Here is a 17,242-nt window from a genome sequence, read left to right on the forward strand (position 1 = left end):
AATTAACAATGCTCACACATCTTTCTGCCAACATGTTCCATTCCATACGCAAAGAGAGGACTTGGAGACTCCCATAGTGTCAATCCAAGCTAATTTCAGAAATATTTGATGATGCTTTCCTTTGTAAGCATATGTGATAGCTCTAATTCATTGAGGCTTCCCATATGGTGCATTCCTGTTCTTCTTGCCATCAACAGTCAGAGGGGGAATCCAAGTAAATTTGGAAATAAAGGAAACAGCAATTCCAGGTTTCTCACAATTAACCAGAAAATATTTCATTGTACCAGGAAAACTCCAGGATTTGGAACTGAAGAGCACAGAAACCAATTTTCAGTAGTTTTTCCTCAAAGCTGCCTCCCTGTTAGTGAGAGGATGCAGCTGCAGGTCTGCTCCTGAAAATCAGGGACTGTCCAGGAGTCAGACATGGAAATCTGGTGTTTCACAGGTGTGAAACTCCTCAGTTTAGGATTAAAGCTGCTCCCTGTTGCCTTCTGAACAGATCACATCCCAATATTGTTGTTTTTAACAGGACTGTCATGAAAACTGCAAAGACTAATCAGGTGTATTTTTGCCAGACTACCTGAATTTAAAAAAAATATTAATAAAGCCACACCCTTTGTTGTTGTGAGTCAGAGGTTATGGTAAATGAAATAACTGCAGATAGGCACTGGCTGGAGGGCACAGTGACACATCTGCTCCACCTACATGGTGCACAGAAAACCAAGCAGAACTTTTAACATTTTTTGTTAAATAACCCCAGAATTCAAGATTCCTGTATTAACATAAGCACATGTGCCAGGCATGGGATATCCCCTCTGCCACATCCCCCCAGTCCCACAGACCAGCCTGAACAAACCACTTTTGAGCTGCATTTCTGCTTCCCAGCAAGCTCTTCCACTAACGTGGGACCTGGCAAGTATTAAACTCTATGTTAGGATTAAATAAGATTTTATTGTCACATTTAACTGCTTTGTCAGAGATGTACATTTTGCAGGTTTCTGTGCAGAATAAAAATAAAGATGGTGGCTGCCAACCTGTGAATTCTGATTCCAGCATGGACATGTTCACTCCTGAACCACAGGTGCTCACAGGTGGTGACTCCACAGCAAGGTCTCTGTTCCAGGGATTGCAACACTCCAAGACAAAAATCCATCAAGTTAAGGCTAATGAGAACAATGTAAATTAGTTAAAACCAGAGCACTAGATGTTTAAAGGTTGAAACACTCGGTGGCAATTTTAACATTTCGTTTTTCCCCAAAGTTATTTTGCTCAATTTAGTACAGGTAAGGAGAGGGTAATGAACAGACTTTTGCCTATGGAAAGGATCCAAAAGACTAAAATTTCAGTGTGTAAATTTAAAATTTTTAAGTAACCGTTTTGCTGTTCTGGGTGTAAACCAAAGAAGTAGCTATTGACACCTCAAACTGATAAATGCTGCAGATAACCTCATCTTAAAGTGTGTATTTTCTCATTTACACATCAGGGATAAAGTCCAATATTACAAACTTCTTAGTGGCACAATTTCACATATTTTGGGCAACGTTAGCATACAAGCAGTATTTAAATAAAAGTAAGTGCATCCAAACATGAAATTCTCTAAATATACCACACTTCATTTATCCCAAACGGCAGTTTTCTGACAAGAGCTGTAATTCAAATTAAAATAATCATTTACATGTTTCACCCAGAGGAAAAGAGGTAATAAACCCAGGGGACTCTCCAAACAATCTTCTCCTACCCTATCCCCTATTTATTACATGAAATAACTCATCTAGAAGCGTAAATCCAATACTCAGATGCAAATAAAATGCAAGAAGCAGTCTCTGATGTTTGTAATTTGCAGACTCCAAAGTCCAATCATGATGGAATTTACTACTTCTGTCGGTCATTTACTCCTGTTATGTGCACTTCATATTTATGCTAAAAGAACACATGAGACAATAAATGAGGCTAGTGTGGCGTAAAGTCATTGTAAACCCAGTGAAACCAGAATAATTCTATTTATGACATTCATCTGGATGATTTACCAGGCATCCCAACCCCCCCCAAACACCCTTTACAGAAAAAAAGGCAACCATCAGTTGAAGTGAGACACATTCTGCTAGTAAAAAAGGTCAAACCAAACCCCTCCTCTGATGAGACCATGCCCACAGAAGGAGGTTGATCACATCTTTTCCAATCAGGCTTCTCAGAATTATCAAAATTTCTTTGCTTGCAAAGGCCAATTTGGCTTACCATAGAAAGCTATTTTGAAGGCGGCTGATATATTTATTCCCTTTCAAAAATTAAAATTCAAGGCATGATAGTGCAAGAGGTAAGTTTTGATTTGAGAACATTATCTGTAGACTAACTGTGCTTAGTTACTACATCCCAATTTATTGTCTTAAAGAAAATATGGCAACAAAAGCTACAAGATCTCTATAAATTTCATTTTGCCTAAATTTACCAGTACATCCATGAACCTCATCAGTATTAGTACAACTTGATTATCCTAATGATTCCATTATAAAACTTGCAAAATGTATCACAAGGTGAATAAACCATCTAGTGCAAGTCTTCTACATTTTGTGTGCACAGTAATCCTGTGTAGTTCATTTCCTCCGGGTTAAATCCCCAAAATCTCTCGGGAACAATTATGAAAAAACAGTGTCACGTGGATTTTTTTTTTTTTTTTGTTTTCTCCCCTATCAAATCTGAGAAGTTTGAGTGTTCCTGGAATCACCATCGGGATGTGCTGAAGGTCGTGACTCCCTTGTCTGTGAGTATTCACTGTCAGATGACTCTGTGGGTTCAAGCAAATTCTCATAATCACTGTCTTCTGATTCGTCAACATTGTCGCCCAGCGCTCTTTGGGAAGATGGCATGGATGCTCCATTACCAGAATATTTCAATCCTGCAGTTGTGGGAACATAACTGGAAGAACCTACTGCCTGAGGCCGAGGCATGAAGACACTGCTCTCCAGGAGCCCAGGGCTGACAGAACTGTCTTGAGTGGTTGTGTTGAAATCCGAGTAGGGCGGGGGAGGATCGGAGACATCGGAGTCTTCAAGTGTGCAGCCTTCCACAGCAAACCCAGTGTAGGACATTCGTGGAACAAACATGGGTTCCAAGTTATCTGTTGGCATTTGCCTGCTTAAAATTGCTTGCTGCATTCCTACAAAGCAAAGAACATGGGGTATTTAATATTATATTATATTATATTGCTTTCTTGGCAATGTGCTCCACATACCCAAGCTATGACCACTTTGCCCGCCCAGCCCTGTCCTCTCTTCTTTATTTCTACTTGTTACCAAATGTTCATCCCTGGCATTGCTTTTCAGCTCCAGCACTGGATCCTGTCCCCTCAGTCTGCACTACTCATCTTTCATACTTCTGATTTTAGGCTTATAGAGTCATCAATACACTATCCCTGTGCATCACATCAAATCTTGCTTAACACTGCATCCTGCTCTTTGAGCGTGACAAAATTCCCTAAATTTAGCAGTGCAGCCATGAACCTCACCAGGATCAGCACAACTCTGTTATCCCAGTGATCCCATTTCAAACCCAAAATGAGTCAGAAAGCAAATAAACTATCCAAGTGCAAACATGCTACACTTTCATGTGCACAGTCATCCTGTACAGATCATTTCCTCCAGTTTAAGCTCCCAAAAAACACAGCTACAGGATGTTTCCATAGCCTGTTGCTGTTTCCACCTCATCTTTTCTCGGTATTTTTCAGTTCCTTCTCAGATCAAAAAGCGCCTGTATTAGGGTTCAACCTGCCTGCTCCTCTCCACCTGTGTCTTGCTCAGTAAAACTCAACCCACTTTCCATCCATGATAATTGGTATTTGATATTACATCTTAAAAATACCACTTTACTTTCTTTTCCAATGCTCCTTGTGCTAGGGGACAATCTCATGAACACTAGCAAAGAAGTCACTGTGTCTTCTTCCCTCAAATTATGATTTTAAAAACTGCACTCGCATTAAAAATCTAAATGATGGAATTATAGCTGGGAGTGTAGCAGGGTATCAGAACAGGAATGTGAAAGTAATCTTAAATGACCTGATTTGCAAAATAATTTAAGGAAGACGTGCACAGGAATAATGAAAAGCAAAAGCTGCAAAATGAGGAACACTTGCATGCTTCTGCAGAAAAAACCTTGATTTATGTAAACTGTAACTATCAATATGCATGAGGTGTGCTCAGCTGTGGAGATACAGGTATGTATTACTTCACTGTAGTTGTTAAAAATACAAACAGAATATATGTAACGTTGAACACCACAGTTTAAAAAACAGGGAAAACTGGAGAAACTCTACAATATAAAAGGGCTCATCAGAGATCTAAAACATGGGAAAGGCTGGAATAACTGGGATCAGTAGAGAAGACTGAGGAAAGTATTTCATCCTTCAAATGTGCCTAAGAGGCTGCTGCAGAGGTAAATTAGAAGAGTGTACACTAGACACAAGGAAAAATGTCCTAGCAGCAAGTTTTGTTAAGCACTGGGACAGACTGAAGCTTTTGGGTGGTTCCTAAGGGGTTATTAACCAAGAAACCTGCCAGAATTGACACTGGTATGTGTAAGGTGATGGACACAATGGGATCAGCTCTATTTAATGTAACACCATATTTCTAGAGAAACCCCAAATGGAGGGTGAAGAGTTGCTTTAACCAAGTCATTGAGATGCCTGCTGGTAATAACAAGAGCATATTCCCTCAAGTGGCTACATAATAGCACTCCATTTCTGGGCAACAGTAGAACTGCAGTGGGAGATCTCCTGGCATCTGGGAAGAGCACAGCACTCACCAAACCCTGGAGCATCCTGCTACATCTACAGAGCTATTTCAGTGATCTGGCAACTGAAGTCTCATCTGACTTCTATGCTGGAGTGTTGAAGTCATAACCTGTTAACCCAAAGTTTGTAAGGACACCAAGCTCTCACACAACTCTGCTGCAGGAACTGGAATCAAGTGCTCTCTTAGTCTCACTAAAACCAAGGAAATTCTCTCAACACTGAGCGAGTGAGGGAACAGAAGGCCAGATTCAGTAATTAACTACTCACATCTAAAAATACTGCAGAGCTCCAAGCTGCATGTTTTCTTGTTTCAGCCCTCTCACATGATTATCTGCTCTGGCATGAATTCTCAGTCCAGCATTTGCATCTCCCTGGTAGTACCCAGAGTTGAGCACTGACTGCTCTTCCTCCTCCTCCTCCTCCCTCAGCTTTTCCCATCTGTGTTGGGATCAGCTCCAGTCACACCAAATGCCCACCTCTGCTTCCCCATAGTAGCAGTTCCCTGCCTACTTCATCTGCAGCCAAGCAGGAAACAGCAGTGACTCATTTACTTCCACCTTTTAAATGGTCCTGGGCTAATCCTGGCTCTTTTATCTTATCTTTGAGGTTCAGAGAAAGAAGAACTTGGGCTGACAGATCAAACTGTGCTCTAAAATGCTCATGTGATAACAGTACCTTGCTGCCTGGAGAAAATTAAAGTATCAGTCATAGCAGCAGCAGGCCCATTGCAGAGTTTAGGGTGTTCACCCACCTAAACCAACTTTCAGCATCAGACACAGCTTTAGTTAACAGGACACACAAATAAATCTTGTCGCTAAAATGGAGAAATTTGGTTATTTTCTTATCATTTCAAAACATGGATAAAAAGAGGTAGTGTTTACTGAAATATGTGATTTGCTTATGAATTATTTAGGTTTTTATCTGACTTCCCATTTGCCTGTTCTCTGCTCCTACTCTCTACCTTCAGTCTTCCCTTGCACTCACAAATTCAATGAGATCAGCAATGCCTCTTTGGAAAGAACCAAGTGCTTCACAAAACTTATCTACTGCTAACCAAAGTCTCCTGGGGCCACACTCGTTTTTTAGGAAGGAGGGACAGTGTGGCAACCAGTCAACTATACTCACACAGCAAGTCTCACTGACTCAGGAAATTATGGAGCAGCAAAATAAGATGAACAAACACCTAAAAAGATTTAGTTCAACACTGAGAAGTAGTATTCCAATGTTAAACATGTTTGCCAGTAAGTCAGCAAATGAGAGTGGGAATAAAGATTTTAGAAAACCATGGATAGCTCCTGGCCTGTAAACACAGTACCCGTTTCTTTCCTTCAAAAGGAATCTCTTAATTGTTTAGATTTGTTTTTTCCACTTTCCCTTTCCTACAAGGAAACGGTAACGATATAACATGATCTTCTTCTGTGTTATTTCCAGAAATTAGTTGCTCATTCTTTCTCTACAGTGTTGTCTCTCCTGTATTTTAAGCTTGCTAACACTGGATGACTCCAGCAGAAATACCTGCAACACACTTTCACAGCTTGAGTGTCATTCAACATAAATCTATCACATTCCCTTCCCAATGGAACATTTTTTCCCATGAGTTATCAGCAATACAACAATTATTTTAACTCCACAAAACCTCACAGCATCTACTTTGGGAGGAAAAAAGGTAATTATAAGACAACTTACTTATTTCTTGTTCTTTCTCATTCTTCTTTTGTGCTATTTGCCTTTTTAACTTGTTTACATCAGCTTGAAAAGATTCAACAACACGTTCACTTTTTTCTACATCTATACATACTGCCTGGGAAAAAAACATAAGATATGCTAAGATTGGGCAAAAATATAGAAAATAGTTTCAGGACAACATTAATAAAGCTACTACCAGACAAGAAGCCATTGAAGCACAAAACTAAGAGCAGGAGTTAACTGTAGCAGAGATGCTCAACCTCAAGATTGTTTTCTTTACTGGCTCTTGCTGCATTATAGGAAAAGCATTTTCAAGTAATTCATCATGACAGAAGATTTGTGGTAAGATGCAAAGTTGGTTAGTGCTCCATCCCTGGAAGTGTTCAGGATGGATGAGGCTTGGAACACTCTGGGATAGTGGAAGATGTCCCTGCCCGTTGCAGAAGGTAGAATGAGATGAGTTTTAAGGTCCCTTCCCACCAAAAGCATTCTGTGATTCTATGAAATTAAGTATTGGTCATGATCATCAACCCTGATCAGTTTTGAAGAGAACACTTCCAGGAATGGTGACTCCACCATTGCCCTGAACAGCCTGTTCCAATGCCTGACAGCCCTCTCAGTGAAAAAATTGTTCCCAATCTCCAATCTAAACTTTCCCTGGTGCAACTTGAGGTGGTTTCCTCTTATCCTGTCACTTGTTACCTGGGAGAGCAATAATGTCTCCCTTCAGCCTCCTTTTCTGCAGGTTTCAGAACCCCATTTCCATTTTTCCAGACAGTAATTCAAACAACAGCAGGAGACAAAGGCTAGCATGCTCTTGGCAAGAACAGCATTACAGAATAATGCCATTAGCTGATGGATACATCTCTGAAGATAAATTTTCCTGTCCCCTGAAACTGCCATGCAAGTGTCTGCCTTACCCACCTTGCAAAGGAGGCTGGAAGTAGCAACTTCCCAGTGAGCAAGAGCAGCTCTCCCCTGTGCAGGCAGGGTCAGGGGATGGTGGGAGGGATTACTCCTTGCTCCCTGCTCCAGGAGCCAACCAGCAGAGCTGAGCTGGAGCAGAGACACGAATCCCCCCAGGGCAGATGCAAAGGGAAAGCCTGGGAACAAGCTGTGACTGCAGCACAATTAGCAGATGTGTGAGCTCCCGGGGCGGCACAGCTCCACTGCTCTTCACACAGGACAAGCTGTGAACTGACAAGCCCACAATGAGCAGAGCTGACACTCCAGGCATTTTCAGACGCTTTGGCACATTTGGAGCAGGATTCACTCATGCTCCACACAAAATGTTCACAAGTTTTAACTAACAGATGGTGCTCTGCTCATGCTCAGTACCCAGAGCCAGGAGTCATTTTTAAACCTCTGCAAATCCCTACAGCCTTCAGCAGGGCTTCTCTTCACTGCAAACCCTTAAAAATGACTAACACCTCCCATAAATCACTAAGTATTAAATCATTTACTTGCAAAGGAGAAAAAATTGGTTGATATTCATACCAGTCATTTCTACAGCAGCCACTGCAAATGCTCACATTAAAAAGAAACTGAAACATTTAATTTTAAAGTCAGACTCATTTTCCTATTTTCATGATAATTATTTATGAGCTCTAAAAATCTCCATCTCCTCTACTCCTGCTTTAACCAAAAGATAAATAAAAGATGCCACACACATATGTCCTGGCCAGTATGGAGTAAAGGATGTTACCTGTACTTTTTCCTGAAGTGCATTATAAACCTGATATATAGCCCTGATGTCCTTCATCACTCCATCTTTGTCAAAAAAATCAGTACTAAAAATGAAAGCAAAGCAGAAATCATTAGTTAGAAAAGACAACATAGGTTTCTATCTCATGCTGTCTTTGAATTGCTGTTAAGCAGCCTATCATGTATTTTAAAAATGTATTTTATTGCTAAATATGTTATTTTAGCAATAGTATATTGCTAAGAATGTACCATACTGTCAAGAACCAAACTTTGGACAGCAGCATGTTCAATACCAAAATTCCTTCTGGAACAATAAAGTCTTATTTGAATGAGATTAAACTTGTGCCAAAATCTTTAGGCTTGTACAATTTCATTGTTAACAGCCAGAAAAGCTACTCTGAATTTATGGCATTTAATTAAAAATACTTAAGAAAAACACCAAGACTTCGATGCTTCTGAGTCAGAATTCAAGTTTTAAACCAAGCTAGCACACAGAATTCCTTGGGGAGGTGGGTGGAAATCAAGTCAGAAGCTTCCAGCCAGAAGGGCCCCAGCATGGACAGGCCACACCAACTCTGCTTTTCTGGAGCACACCAAGTTCCCTTGGCTCTTCTAAAAGATTCAATTCTAAGCAGGAAAAAAGCATTGGGAACTGATCACTCTCCTCCAGAACTAGCTTTTTGCTGCTCAACATGCACATTTGAGTATTGTCTGGGAGGTACAGAGTGTAGGGCTTGATGACTACTTTATTTACAAAGGAAAAGTCCTTACCCGTGTTCCTTAATAACTTTGGCATAATTCTGAGAAGTATTTGGCACTGAAGAAACTTTGTATTCCTGTTGACTAGTGTTGCCTAGATTAGGAATAGTAAGTGACACCCTTTGATTATACCTGCAGAGAAAGTTTAGAAAGATTTCTTAATTCATTTGAAAAAGATTCTTTACGAAAGCCTTGCTATTATCCCATCCATCTGATAACTCATCTAATTTTAACATTTTTGCATTAGGTTTGTTATAAAAGTTCCTGAATATTACAAGTTGTGTTCAAAATAAATGCAGGATCAAAAACTACCTTAATTAAGAGCCATTTTCACACCTCGAGAACCTTTGAAATGTGCACTCAAGCTACCAAAAATGCATTCAGATCATCTATAAGAAACATCGTACTGACATCTGATGTCTCTTAAAATAGATTTTTTTGTCTGGTGATTTAAAAACTGAAAAGAATTTCTGCTCACCCCAGCTTTAATTTATAAATTATTTGCACAAAAAAAAAGCTGTCATCACTAACAAGCACCCCAAGACATCACTGGACAAACACAAAGCCTTCTTCATGTGCAATGGTACAAATTTCTAAATAGTTTAAATAGCAGTAAGAAGCAGACCAAAGAATGAAGACTGGTTCACTCACAGTTTGCTTACCTTCGGTTTGGTCTAAAAAGCACATATTCTAAAGCATGTGTTGAGTTATTTGCAGTGGAAATGAAGCTGAAGAGAAGGAAGACAAGATCAGGCACTCCAAGGATGTGTGTCAGCTGTTTATGAATGATGTGCTCTCTGTATGACATCTGCTGCTGGGTGTTTCTCCTAAATCTGTACCATCCAATAACGTTCTGTAATCAAAGTACATCAGAGAAAAAACAAAGTGTTACCTGAGACATACAGATTTATCCTCTGAGAATAAACGGGTTAAAATTGTGGTACCACAGCTACCCAAAAGCTTTATGACAATGAAACAAACTGAATTCCTCAAGATTTGAGTTTGAGAGGGTCAAACCTTTTTGTAGAGCCCTACATTTTTGGAGACCTACACTTAAACCCTTTGCATTTCTTCAGGGAAATTAGACATTGCCCCCAGTTCAATCTGAGCACCACAAATCCAACAACTTCTGTACAGGATAAGCCCTGGATCAAAACAAACTATCAGATTTGTGAAGGAAAGTATTTATTCTAGTTAACTACATTGGTTTTTTTTTTTTCAAACCCACTTTTTCTGATGCCTACAACAGGAGGAAAAGATAGAAAACTTACTTTTCTTCGGTCTTTGAGAATCCTGTCCAAACTCTCTTCATTAACTTTGCCTGCATAGTCATAAAAGCTTGAACAAAAAGGAAGAGAGAAAAGTAGGTACACAGTTTACACAGACATATTATAGATAATGTGCTCTTCAAGTAAATGACATTCTAGACAATACAAAGCAACTTCCAGAGCTCTACCTTTACCAACAGAAGTGCACCATGTAATTTTATTTTGACCAGCATTCTGTAAAACCCTGCTTTGATAATCAGAAGCCCATCAGCCTAGAAAAAATGAAAGCAGGGCCATTTTACATGCAACTCCAAATCAACTTCTTGAGCTCCAAACCTGCAATTACACTCATATATTTGGACCCTTGAAGCCAAAAGAGTCAGCAATAATTCAAAGTATCATGGTCTTTTATGTGGTTCTGCTTCCACAGCTGAGGGCCAAACCCTGACATGTCATTATCTTGTGGACATGACAGGTTTAGGAATTCGTAAATCTACCTACGTAGACAGGTTTAGAAATTCAGATAGATCAGAGTGCATGATAAAAGGGAAAACATTTGAAAATGGATTCCTCCTGGGTCTCTTTCAAGAGCTTTTATCACTAACACCTAAAGCAGTGCAGGAAAACACCCTGGTTTAGGGGTCTGTCATCTCAGTTTTTGGGGGGTGGTAAAAATCCACCAAATCCTGAGCTGGCTTGGCTGGTTGATAAAGGTGGAAACACCATTTGCTTCAAGATGTAAGTTGCTGGGAAAATTCAGACTACAACTAATGACTAATTTGAGACACTGTGTCATATTTGCATAATCTTTTCAGTTCATGATTGCAATATTTATTTATACATCCCAGTTAGCAGTGGATATCCAACTCTTTCTCTGTCTGTGCTTTATGGGAATAACCAACAGCACAGCACTGGTCCTGATAAAAAGTGTATGAGCTGTGAGAGTTTCTGGTGCTCTGCAGCAAATGAATTCATCAGCTTTCCTGTGCAGCAGCACACAGTGAGATCCTGCCTGCTCCCCTTCCTCCATCAGCTCCAACACTAACAACCAATTCCTTGCCTGGGGGAAGCAGGGAACGTGATCCGTTTGGATTATGTGCTGCACAAAGCATCCCTGGGATCCAGAAGGAGCTGACCAGACACTGGGATATTATCTCCATGTGTGGAGTCTGCAGCATTTAAATCACTGGGTTAAGAGTACACTCTCTGTAATTATCAGCCAGCAAGTGACTGACTGCAGCTTTTCTCTTTAATGCAACCAGTGTCAATCATAATGTCTAAGCTACTGTGTCTTCTTAATTGGCTGGAAATCTCTCAAGACAAGAGGAGATTAATTGGGAATTCCTTCTCAAAAGGAATTCTAGACAGCGCTTTAGAAGCCATCGCTGTGTAACAAGTGAGGACTACAGAGAGAATCTACATGTAAATAGATGGAAGCTGTTAAATAGAATATATCAGCCCCGTATTTAATTTAAATTCTGGAGTTCAGGAGATCAGAAGGCAAAAATAACTAGAAAGCTGAAAGTTTCAGAATAATTAGTTGGTGCAGGTTGGTACCACTAAGTACAAACCAAGCTGTTAACCCAGCAAGTCACCAGGGTTAGGGCACACAGGGGATGCTGTGACTCACCAAGCCCAGGCAGAGCCAATCTAAGACTACAATAATTTAAATTGATTTTGACATTCATCCTCATCATCAGAGTGATATGAGCTGATCTGACTGCTATCCTACCTCCACCAGCTACACAAGATGGAAATCCAAAGAGATAGAGAAATAAACCCCTTTCAAGCTCCTACTAAAACTGTAAACTCCCACTTTCATTGTCATGGTTGGTGCCATTTCCATGTGGTTCTGTAATACCATCAGATGAGCAAACACTGGTAGGGACATTTGAAATGCTAATATATTGCAGGAAGCTCTCTATTTTTATATTCTGCAGCCAACACAGCAAGACAACAAAAAAAGCTTACCTAAAGAGTTTTGAACAAGGCTCATGGTTATGGATTTCTGAAACAACAAACAAACAAAAAAAAAAGTGACATATGTCCAACTGCTCCAGGCAAAGAGAAATTACAGTGTCATATCTTGCATGAACTTTCCACATCAGAGCTACTGAGCAAGAAAACATTTGTGTCAGACCACACACTGCCCTTAATGTCTCAACAACACTTGATGACACAGCACCATACCCAAAAAACTGACTTCCCTTTATAATTTCTCATTTAACGTAGAAAAATATTTTAATAAGCAAGGCATACACTTGCTCAGATACATAGGGATTTATCTGAGCCTCAAATACACACTTTTGATACTATTTTATAGTTGCAAACTTCTCAAAAAGGCATGTCTGATTTTAGTTTTCTTTTTGCTACACCTTTCCACAACAGTTTACTAGCATTCATATACATTGTTTCTTACAGCAGCAATGAATAAAAAAACAGATGGGGAAGGGAAACACTGAAATATTATACATTGGAGTGTTTAAAGAGGCAAGGCAAAGAGAATCTCTAATGAGAAAAGGGGTTAAAAGCAATTTCAAAACATTTAACTGCACTTTATAATTCTGTTACATGAAATATTAAAGTCAGAGCAGTGCTTTTTCATTGTAAAGGTTGTAATAAATGCTAGAATGCTTATTTAATCAGCAAAGGTTGTAACACATCATGAATCTCAGAGAAGAGTGAGAAAAGAGTAAAAATCCAATCCACATTATCTTTCCAACACCAAGCATGACTAATTTTTTCAGGGGCTTGGAGCAACCTGGTTTAGTGGAAGCTGTCCCTACCCATAGCACAGGGTGGAACTGGATGGGTTTTAAAGTCCTTTCCAACCCAAACCATCCTGGGATTCTGTGATGACATAGCACAACTATTTCCAGCTCCCCCAGCAGAACCCCACTGGAGTGTTTAGGAGTAACTTTGTTCAGGCTCTGCCTGCCTGCAGAGACTCCCCACCTGCTGCTCTGGCAGCCACGGGCTGCTCAGGGTTGCCATCTCAGCAGAGGCACCAGCGGATGGGTCACGATTCCCAAGAACAGCAGACAGCACACATTCACATCTCAGCACATTTGGTGTCTATCAAAACAAGGCACTGAGCATCCACTGCAGGCACACTGCCTGAGAAACTGCACATTCTCACTGGCAAGAACTCCTCAGGATGCTGCTGTTAGAGTTACTGACTTCCTACATTTGATATAAAATTGTATCAACCCTAATATTTTCACACCGTCAACCAGGAATCCGTGGAAACAATCTGCTAACAAAGCCTATAAGTACAATTATTCCAGCTTAGACCAATTCCTTTCCAGCAAATATACTGACTGCAACAACATTCTTGATTCTTGGGTGATGATGTTGCTACACAGACCCTGTGTTTTGAGAAACAGGAAGCAAGAAGCCTCCAGCTCAGACCACATGAAGCAGCCAACATTTTAAATTTAAGGTTTACACACTGACTTATTTTTATATACATCTACAGTACACCTACTATGTACACACTTATATACTCCAACATCACCAGGAGGGAAACACAAAAGCATCATAAAACTCCTCTGTGACAACAGTGCCACAAAACTGTCAATCTCGTGAGCTGAGCTGGGAGTTCAAGAGTTAAGCTTGATGAGTAAGTGTTGAAGTAAAAATGGCAAGCAAAAGAAAAAAACCCAGAAGGTCTCAAGGAGTGGGTAATTTCCATTTTCATGAAGTAACTGTAACCAATAATGTGACAAAGGGGTGATCTTAAAAGGAAGCAATTTTTAACACCACAAACACTTGGTTTAGGAAACCAGGCCAAGGCTGCAGGTGGTGACATCACTGCCAACAATAACCAAGATCAGTGACCACTGAAGAGCAAGGTCTAATTTAAAAATTTAAAGAAGTGACTGCCTCTCTCAGTTTTGTCTGAACACACAGAGCCATAAGCAACATTCTGACAGTGACTATATGCACACACAGAAAATACTATGCCTTTATTTTCTGTAATTTAGCTCATAATTAAGTGACACTTCAGTAAATTTACCACACATGTTCTCTTAGGAATAAGCAGAACAGAAAACTACTCAACCTTCTGGAGTCCAGAGCACAAATACATCACCACTCCAAGGTGGGAAGTCTCTTGAGCTGTAACATGGTACCACTCCACACGTTCACAGATCACCTGTTCTGTGTCAGAGTAACATCTGAGAGTCAATCCAAAGCTGTTTGTGTATTCACTGAGCCTTATGCACACCCTCCTTTGTTATCAGGGATCACATTCACCAAGCCAGGTAAGGACATGCACGGATTTTTAAGGAAGTTTAAATATATTTTAACTGCTGGTTATACATACAGAAACCAAAAGGCAGCTTCTTTCAGGGCCTTCCTATTTTCTATAAACCAAACATGCATCAGCTTCTCATTCAGGTCTAAAAAAATCTATTTCAACCAGCATTTAGCAGCAAGATCTTTGATCCTGGTTCACTTTTCACAACAGATCAGCTGTACAGAACTTGTGCTTATCAACAATTTGTCTGGCAAATATTCCTTGTCCAGTCCTGCTGTGACAGTTTATGATGTCACCAACTCCCAGCCATCCATCCAAACCTTTCTCTGAAAATCTGCCCCTTTAAGTATCAGTAAATCAAGAAACTAACTCATTTTATTTTGAGCACCTGCTGTATTTAGGCAACTGTATCAAGCAGGAAATTCCCCACAGTAATTTCTACATCACAGAATGCAGATGAATGTCTTCAATAAATGATCTTTCCTCCATAAAAGGAGATGCATATAACCCCTGTAACTTGCAAAGATTTGCTTCCTTTCCTCCTTTCTCAACCACAAACACACAGACACTGCAGCAAACATGATCCTGAAAGTCTGACACGCCCTGTGGTAGTCTCACAAGTGAAGTAACTCTTAATGAAATCTCCTGAAAACTTGAAACTTGACCAGTGCCTATTTCAGAACCTCTCAAAGTTACCAATCACTTGTAGAAACTCCAATCACTTACCAATCACTTGTAGAAATTCAGTGTTGCTGATCTGTGAATCACTAATGCTAAAAGTCTCTTCTTGTCTCACCTCTCCCAGTAGAAATCCTTCCTGCAATTTTAAAAGAAAAAGATCAAAAATAGAAAAAATCCACTGCATGCAGTCACTTACTTTTCTTAGCCTTAAACTGAAACAGAGATGAAGTTTGAAAGACACATCTGAGCTGCAATGGGTATAACCTGACCTAAGGTTTTACCAAAGCTGATTTTCTGCTTTGCCAACACCCTTTTACAAAGCTACAGGGATGGGTTGTAGCACCAGCTACAGGGGGGTAAAAAGGAGGCCTGAGCACAATGCTGCTCTGCTTCAGCAAAGCCAAGGGAAGTGGAGTTTATACCTGCAGGGACTTACACGAATTTTAGTGTGGAGACTAGGCTGCACCCTGAACAACAGCAGGGACTGTAAAACCCAAAAGTCCATTTAAAAGTAAGGTAACTTTAAGGTAAATAATTTATTCTCCGTTCCTACCCAAAATGAGAAAGAAGACTGAGCCGGAATCAGGAGGTTTTGGCACAAGGTGCAGAGAAAAAGAGCAAGCTCAGGCTAAAAACGTGCCAACAAAACCGAGAGATTCGGGAACAGCCCGGCTCTGCACTGCGCCCGTGGTCAGTCGCAGCTGCTGGAAAGCCACTCATGAAGCTTTCACAGGAGCGTTTTCCACCCACAGCCCGTGTCCTGCGGGAGCCCCACCCCGCGGGGAGCACCCCACATCCCGAGGGGAGCACGCCAGGCACCCCACATCCTGGGGGGAACATGCCGGGGACCCCATATCCCGCTCAGACACCTCACACCCCGCCCAGACACCCCACATCCCGCAGGGAGCATCCTGAACACCCCACAACCCGGGAGAAGCACCCCGGGCACCCCACAGCCCAGGGAGCAGCCGGGACACCCCACATCCTACCCGGGAGGGAGCGACCCGGACAACCCACATCCCGGGCACCCCGCCGAGCATCCCGGGTACCCCACCTACCCGACACCCCACATCCCGCGGACAGCCACCCGGACGCCCCACATCCCGCCCGGACTCCCCACATCCCGCCCCGCAGTGTCGGTCTGGGGCCGCCCCCGCCCGCTGTGACCCGCGGCCGGGCCCCACCGGCGGCGGCGCGGCCTGGCAGCCCCGCAGCGCAGCCGCCGGCCGGGATGCAGTGTGAGGGAGCCCCGCGGGCCAGGGGCGGCGGCGGGGGGCACGTACGTGGTCGGCGCTGCTGTTGGCGCTGCAGTAGCACACGGAGCTAAAGGTGTAGCCGGAGATGGACGCCGCCATGACGGACACACCGCCGCCGCCGCCACGGCGCACGCGTGCCGGACGCACGCCCGCTTCCGGCGGCGCCGCGGGGCGTCATGGGGACTGTAGTCCCGGGGGCAGTGGGGTACCCGCACGGGAAGGCTGGGAAGCTCTGGGAGCGAGATGTTGGACAGTTGTGGTTGGAACAGAGCTCCGAGGCCATTGAGCTCAGCCTATGGCCGATCCCCACCTTCTCAGCCACTGAGCACTGAGTGCCATGTCCAGTCGTTCCTTGGACACCTCCAGGGGTGGGAACTCCATCACCTGCCTGGGCAGCCCTTCCCAATGTCTAATCACTCTTTCTGTGAATAAATTCCTCCTGATGTCCAATCTAAACCTCCCCTGGCCCAGCCTGAGGCTGTTCCCTCTCCTCCTGTCCCTGTTCCCTGGAGCACAGCCTGACCCCGCGGCTGTCCCCTCCTGCCAGCAGCTGTGCAGAGCCACAAGGTCCCCCTGAGCCTCCTTTGCTCCAGGCTGAGCTCCTTTCCAGCTCCCTCAGCCTCTCCTGGGGCTCCAGACCCTTCCCAGCTCCATTCCCTTCCCTGGACACACTCCAGCCCCTCAATGTCTGTTTCATCATGAGGAACATTAACCTGGTGCAGCTTGTCCAGAGGAGGACACGAAGATGGTGAGGAGGAGATGGAGCCTCTCTGCTCTGGGACAGGCTGGGAGAGCTGGGGGTGTTCATCTGGAGAAGCTCCAGGGAGACCTCAGGGTTCTTTCC

General features: G+C 42.4%; 1 protein-coding gene across 1 annotated transcript; it reads right to left on the minus strand.

Moving 5' to 3' along the window:
- Window positions 1–931: 931 nt before the first annotated feature.
- ABRAXAS2 (abraxas 2, BRISC complex subunit) lies at window positions 932–16,599 on the minus strand. Its single transcript, XM_085064630.1, has 9 exons — window positions 16,426–16,599; window positions 15,188–15,278; window positions 12,172–12,208; window positions 10,204–10,270; window positions 9,595–9,785; window positions 8,945–9,064; window positions 8,175–8,259; window positions 6,470–6,584; window positions 932–3,154 (listed from the first exon to the last, which is right to left on the minus strand). Exons 1-9 carry the CDS (start codon window positions 16,495–16,497, stop codon window positions 2,688–2,690), a joined length of 1,245 nt encoding a protein of 414 aa, XP_084920756.1. The 5' UTR covers window positions 16,498–16,599; the 3' UTR covers window positions 932–2,687.
- Window positions 16,600–17,242: the final 643 nt, after the last annotated feature.

Source organism: Lichenostomus cassidix, chromosome 6 (genome assembly GCF_008360975.1).
Source record: "Lichenostomus cassidix isolate B80296 chromosome 6, HeHo_3.0, whole genome shotgun sequence".
Classification (NCBI taxonomy): Eukaryota; Metazoa; Chordata; class Aves; order Passeriformes; family Meliphagidae; genus Lichenostomus; species Lichenostomus cassidix.